This window comes from Clupea harengus, chromosome 11 (assembly GCF_900700415.2).
Source record: "Clupea harengus chromosome 11, Ch_v2.0.2, whole genome shotgun sequence".
NCBI lineage: Eukaryota > Metazoa > Chordata > Actinopteri > Clupeiformes > Clupeidae > Clupea > Clupea harengus.
This window is the reverse complement of record NC_045162.1, coordinates 16,864,624-16,872,123: the sequence shown is the minus strand read 5'-3', so window position 1 is coordinate 16,872,123 and position 7,500 is coordinate 16,864,624. Positions and strand designations below refer to the sequence as shown.

General features: G+C 44.2%; 1 protein-coding gene across 1 annotated transcript in view; it reads left to right on the top strand.

The window, feature by feature from the left end:
- Nucleotides 1-2,929: 2,929 nt before the first annotated feature.
- The window catches only part of cdk14 (cyclin-dependent kinase 14), a 164,909-nt gene continuing 160,338 nt past the window's right edge, over nt 2,930-7,500 (top strand). Inside the window, exons 1-2 of the mRNA XM_012838735.3 lie at nt 2,930-3,386; nt 6,246-6,277. Coding sequence (XP_012694189.1) covers nt 3,293-3,386; nt 6,246-6,277 — 126 coding nt within the window. The 5' untranslated portion in view covers nt 2,930-3,292. The remainder of the gene's footprint in view (nt 3,387-6,245; nt 6,278-7,500) is intronic.

Sequence of the window (7,500 nt, the reverse complement as noted above, 5' to 3'; positions counted from 1 at the left end):
ATGTGTAAATATATTGCAGTATACTTTGAAGACCAATTGCATGCAAACGTTGTGTCATTTGGCTGCAAGCTTCTTATTTTGATAAGGCATTCAGGCAGGGAGCACTGATACGCACGGAGAGAAATGGGAAGCAGGTGTAGCTTTGAAATAACAAAGACAGTGACGGTGACAGATATGGACACACACACACACACACACACACACACACACACACACACACACACACACACTCACACATACACAGGTAGGACAGGTGAGTTTTGTTTTGAAAGGCAGGAAGCACTGATACGCACTGAGAGAAACGGGAGGCACGTCTAGCTTTGATGTTACAAAGACAGTGGTGGTACGGACACTCACACACACACACAGGCACAACACACGGACAAATTGATAACAGTCACACACGCCGGCACGGGGCACAAAAGGGAGTCTTTGTCTGGATGAGCCAAGGGCTAATAGGATGCAAGTTAGTCTCAGTGAACCACCGGCCTGTTCTATCTGACCAGCCACACCCTATACACACTGTCCTTGATAACAGAACATGGGCCGACCCATTGGCACATCACCTTAGGAGAAACCTCCTTTTTTGCGCTCAGGACTTGAAAACCCATACCTGGGGTGAGGTCGACATGGGCCACCCTGACTGAGCCGTGGACTAGCTGGAGGACTCTGGAGCACAGTCCACAAGACACCAGGAGCTGCAGGACATCTCGATGCCCCCAAGGAGTCTGCCAGCATGGATGGAGGGGCCCATCCCGGCTGGTGAGGCAGGGCCACTGAGAGTAGAGGGCCTTGGTCTCAGGATCTAGTGCTGAGACTGCAGCCCAGGGTGGTCGTTGGCACGCCCCAACCCAAGTCTGGACCAGGGAGAGGATCGCTGCCTCCCCCATCCGCCACGCTGGTGCACCCAGTCCCAAACATCGGTGGGGCGGTGACAATGCACCCAGGTCCCGCCTGGCTACAGTCTCATTTCCGGGTGCTGACAGAGACAGTGAACTGCTGCTTTCTTGCCATTCCAGGTGGGGGGTGACCGGCTCCATCAGCTGCTCCTTCCCCCCATCCCCAGGGTGGAGACACGGGCTTAGCCTCATCAAGTGTCTTGGCATTTAAGATTACAGCTGCACTCTGCCCTTTTCCAGTTGATCAATGAGACTTTTCATTTATTGTTATACTATCATTCTCATCTGTTTTTTACCCAAATGGAAGGCAGGTGAGTTTAATCTTGAAAAGACATACAGGTAGATTAAAGGAGAAACAGGAGGCATGTCTTCCTTTGACATAACGAGGACAGTGATGTGACAGGTATGGACACACACACAAACACACACACACACAGGGGAGCTAACACGTGGACAAATTGATAACAGTCAAACACTCTAATGCTCGATACAAAAGGGAGACACGGGCAACATTCTCACTTGGAACATTTACACATCTCTTAACTACACAGCATGCTGGGAGTCACTTACAGCCTCTTACCTAGAGCATGCAGAACTTGTATTAACCCGTACATGTTACAATATTGTATTGTGTGTGTGCAAAAAGCTTATACATTGCCTATAATATAATTTAATATAATAAGCCATTAAGTCATTATTATTCACAACTGTGGGCCAGTAGCCTACTACATGTATTCCGTTGGTAACGATCATTTAAAAATAATGTATGCGCTACTTATTTAGGCTACTATCCCTAGACGATTGATATGCTGTATTCCGCTGGAAGGTGCAGTATTACTCTGAAGTTTGACCCGCGCATGATTGCAGTTGCAGATGTGCGCATCAACCACGCGAGCTGCCCAGCATGGCCCCACATGCTAATATACCCTCTGCCTCGGCAAAACCGTAGCAGATCCGTCCAGGGCAATTTGCAATGCAGATGCGGTTTCTCTGGTCAGCATAAGCATATTCTGATGTAGGGAGAAAAACTGGCAAGGAAGGGCGAGTCAAGTCGAGTCATTATGATGAGTAAGCCTAGTCGACTGCGCTCAGACTGTTCACACGGGAGAGAAGTCTGACAGGTGCCAGTGTGTCCTTTATGGCATAATATAGGCCAGGTTGTGAAACAGGAGCTACGAGCAAAGGCCTGTGCGCATTCACTGTATACACTGTCTATGTCGATGGTGGCTTTGAAACACTCCTATAGGCTAGAGTCGAATGCTTGGTATAGTTCCTGGTCGCACTGCACAGACAAAGCTTTGGAATGTGTAGCCTACAATGGACACAGATTATAATTATGTCACCCACATCCATGCATTTCATGTTGGGACACAAAGAGGTCTATTCATTTTAAGGAATTTCTGCCATGCGTTGGATCCTATGCATTAGATCCCTGTGCTTTTTTAAATAACAATGAACCATTTTAGATCTGCCCCCCCTCATTATTACACCTGCGGTATATAGGCTATAGGCTAGTGGAAAGGCTGATCAAGTATTTTTGGAGTTAAATAATCTGTTATTTTTTCTGTCCGTCATAGACAATCATTAGGTAAAAATGGTTCATCATGTTGTCAATAGATGTTTGCGTTTAAAATATTCTGATGTCAGGAAAGTATAAGCATATTTACAACAACTGTTGTCTTTCAGAATCACTTCGTGAATAGCCTAGTTCATACCACAACCTAAAATTATTTTACCGACTTCCCTAACGTCTGCCTATCCTAACAGTCGCGTGGCTGTCCAGATTCAATTTCTACATTCACCCTTATATGATTCTTGACCAAACAAGCTGTCCATCTGTCCTGTGCACTCCTCAACCCGAATTTCAAAATCCTTTGCATGAGCGCATCCTTCAGTGATGCTTGCCGGTCAATGGAATAATCGACAGCTGACAGAGCCAATCTGTTTTTGTTACATTTGTCCTTGGCCAATACATGTGATGTGTAGGCGGAGTTTAGACAGAGCGTGTTTTCCTCCCCTCCCTAGACCAAAGAGAATCCCAAAAATGACATCCAGACTTCGAGGGAGCTGAGGAAAGAAGGGGCCAAATCTTTCAGTTCACGGAGGGCGGACGCAGCGACCTCGAATCAAATTATAAACACATTTCTGGAGTTTTTTTGGCGTTATTACAACATAAGGACATTTACATTTTGGATATGAAGCCCGGTACGATTCGCAGCTCAGCAAATATACCGCGAATGCATCACTGAATACTACAACAGCGTTTGGAAAGAGAGAAAGAAAGGAGAAGAGAACGTTTCCTGCGTTTGACAGAACAGCGCAGGAAAAAATCCCTTGCTTGAACTCCCTCATTAGTTATACTTGATACGCTCAACTGCTCAAAAAGGTTCGAAATGTGTGACTTAATGCCAGCTTCGCAGCCTGTCGAGAAAATTGGCAAAATGAAGAAGTTGCGAAGAACTTTGTCGGAGAGTTTCAGTCGGATTGGTAAGTAGACTGTCTGTATGCACTTTCAACGAAAAGATGCTGACTCTCACACAACTTTAGTATATCCTCGCAACTGCAATATATCCACACTAATCGGAGACACAGTGGTGTTGCCAATACGTTGTGAAATAGCCTACCGTAGGCTAATGAAATGTCAGAAATGAAGGTATAGCCGATTTCAAGCATCAGCCTTATCTGTGTCTGCATTTTAAACTACAATCCGTGACAAATTTAATTAAACTGTTGCTTGACAGACGCATCATGCAAGTATGTAACAATATAAGCTTATATTTCTTTATTAAATAACACGATATTTGTTTTGGGGCCTATAATACCCTAAAGTTGCTATAGTACTTTATCCCTAGTGTTTTAGCTCAGTTGCCCCTTTGTAATATTGTTGAGTCCTGTTGATGTAAGAATACAATGTAATCAAGGCGCCTATTTCTAAGTGAATCTGTTGCAAACTACATTATCTACAGAGCGAAGTTATTGTATGTATGTCATTAAGAAGTGATGTTAGCCTACTGGTGATACGGCCGTGTGTCCGTGTTAGATTTTCACCCACTGTCAAATAATGCCCAGCGATTTGAAGAGAGATGAACGCAAGTAACCAACGGTCGATCGGTGGTCTGTCATCAAGAAATCAATTGTCTTCTGATGGGACATTTTTTCTACACCGGTTGCTGCAGATTACCGTTATCCGCATGAGGGCTGTCCACACACACATTCCTCACTGTCTTTCCTGCACGGGCAATTTAACAAAGAGCACTGTCATAGTTTGGAGAAGTTAAGTTGCAGGATATAGCCATCCTTCTACATCGCCTTCCATTTCGAAACAATAGCCCACTTTTATTTTAAAACTAGTCGCTTCGGTGCGCGAACCAGGCAAAGCTGAGGTAACTACGGCTATTCATTCACATACACAAAAAGCGACAAAATATTGCCCTGTTTGCCACGTCCAGATACGCAGCGTATATCTGGACTTCCTTACTTTATTGTAGCAATTGAAGGTACGAAGCTCGATTACATAGCTTGAGCCCGTGCGTAATAGTGCCAACGGTGGTTTCCATCCCCGTGTCCTATGCTAATCAATAAAGATAACCCACCAAGGTTACATGTAGGCCTAGTCAATTGTGTGAAAAGCAATTCAGTAGAGCACCCTATCACTCCAGATGACACTCACTGCCTCCTGTAACACACAGCCTGTCAATCACTAGGTGTATCCCTTAATATCTCAAGCACTTTTCTGACAATCCGTCCATCTCGACCCATACATCTCTCGCTGCCTGACAGCAGTGTCCCAGAGTGGCATTGGGATACGTTGAAATGTGTATTCGGCCTTTTCTGTGACTTCTGTCTGGTTTACAATATTGTCATGGGTGTGTTCTGCTTCAAGGAAGCCGCTTTCATCCCCAAAGCCTCTAAATGCAAATTCAAATGCGCAGGGATTGCGGATGTTTTCATGTGCTCAGAGAATATAAAAGACCGCGAGAAATATAGACTCGAGGTTCTCAGATGTCTTGCTTGCTTTGGAAACTTCAATTTCTTCTCTTTCACATTTAGATGTTTTTTTTTTTTGGGTAGAGCGTGAAGGATGCCCAAGATGGCCTATTGCGTTGTGCTTGAAAGTGAGCTGTTTGATGTCACTTCCACAGCGCGCTCCTGGGGGGAATGCCGAAAGCAGACCTGTGTGTTTGTGTGTGTGGGCATCATGAATTTCCATCAACTCGTTTACCTCCGCTCATCAAAAGAATGAGTTGGACAGATTTGTGCTGCATTTCCGTCGCTTCATTTGTTTGATTACTATTCTTGAAAGATTTATTTCATTTCTATATTCATCAACACATCTGCGTCTGACCCGCATTTATTCTGGTAGCGAAACCTGTTACCCATCGCAAGACAGGTGCGATCCACTGCTGTGATATGCTGCATAAATGAGATATTGAATGCCCGTGTAATTAAGTCGTAACCATCTACCCTGCCGCTGATTTATTTCCGTATATTGTGTGGTGGAAATTAAATCCTCAATAACTCAAGAGTATGTGTGTCGGTTCTCCAAAGCGGGAGTGGCAGTTTATTGTCCGCTGATTGTTGTTGGTTGAAAACAAAAGCAAAGACATGAATAAGTAATTTTGAAAATAGCAAGATGGAGTGTATAATGTATTGCAGAGCCCTGCAGTCAGTCAAAGCAGAGACAGTCCCTCTAAAACATATTCAAATTTCTTGACAATATTCTAATTAGTGTCTTAGTGCCACACTTGTTTTGCTAAATAGTCAAAATGCCAAGGTACCTGCCCCGCAATCTGAGCGTGTGTTGTCAATGAGTGGACACAAATAGGAGAGTACCATTTGTTTACCACATGCAAGGAGCATATTGCAGTAATTACCACAAGTCATGATCACGACTTCCTGTCATTATTCTGTAGTAGAGGAAGACCATGAGAAGGCAGTAAGAGTGAGTCTTTCTCCTTAGTATTGTAGCACTGTTCATGAGCTTATCTTAGTGCAGAGACCAGCCTCTCAATGACTCTCAATGTACATTACTTACTGCCTAAAATGGATTCAGCTGAAGGTGATGGCAGTTGTTGTGGCTTTTGTTGTTGCTCTTGATGTGTGTGATTTTTGTGAGAGTGATCACCATATTTTGAAACGTGAAGTGCACAAATTTCTTGACATCTTTTGAGATTTCAGTGTCACACACACACACACACACACACACACACACACACACACACACACACACACACACACACACACACACACATACGTGCACACATGCACACACACACATCCATTTACTTAGTATTCAAGCACTGCTAAAATAACAGAATGATTGTATCTCTTTCTTTCCCTTTCAAGCCTTCAAGAAAGAGGACAGTGGCTTTGATGAGGTAAGAGACAGACAGCGTGAAAAGCATGAACTCTGGCAAGCTTTTGCAATCTCTCCTGAACTCAAGTCACTTGCCATGTATAGAAACAGCCCACCTCACTGTAGAAGATGCACAACCACACACTCTTGCACTTTATGTACATTTTTTGTCTTTTATATAATCTGTATATTGTTTGTGTGTTGGTATTGTCTGTAAATAATATGTACATTGTGTAAACGTACTTGGCTGATAAATGACTGTGAATGGCAGTGGCTGAGTTGTTATGTAGTGTGGTGACTGTGAATGGCAGTGGCTGAGTTGTTATGTGTATGACTGTGAATGGCAGTGGCTGAGGTTGTTATGTAGGTGTATGACTGTGAATGGCAGTGGCTGAGTTGTTATGTAGGTGTATGACTGTGAATGGCAGTGGCTGAGTTGTTATGTAGGTGTATGACTGTGAATGGCAGTGGCTGAGTTGTTATGTAGGTGTATGACTGTGAATGGCAGTGGCTGAGTTGTTAGGGTGTATGACTGTGAATGGCAGTGGCTGAGGTTGTTATGTAGGTGTATGACTGTGAATGGCAGTGGCTGAGGTTGTTATGTAGGTGTATGACTGTGAATGGCAGTGGCTGAGATTGTTATGTAGGTGTATGACTGTGAATGGCAGTGGCTGAGGTTGTTATGTAGGTGTATGACTGTGAATGGCAGTGGCTGAGATTGTTATGTAGGTGTATGACTGTGAATGGCAGTGGCTGAGGTTGTTATGTAGGTGTATGACTGTGAATGGCAGTGGCTGAGATTGTTATGTAGGTGTATGACTGTGAATGGCAGTGGCTGAGGTTGTTATGTAGGTGTATGACTGTGAATGGCAGTGGCTGAGGTTGTTATGCAGGTGTATGACTGTGAATGGCAGTGGCTGAGATTGTTATGTAGGCGTATGACTGTGAGTGGCAGTGGCTGAGGTTGTTATGTAGGTGTATGACTGTGAATGGCAGTGGCTTTGGTTATGTAGGTGAATGGCAGTGGCTGGTGTTTAAGTCAGCCCAGAGTGCATGCTTGTCTGTCATCACTCTGAATACCAGCGCAGAGTATCTCTTTCTATCACTAGCTCTTATGCACAGTAATTACTGCCACTGGGACACAGGCTGTGTGTGTGTGCTTGCTGTGTGTCAGTATGCATTTGTATTTGTGTGTGTGTGTGTGTGTGGAGGGTACATGCTTTTGCTTCTCAATGACAGCTGGGT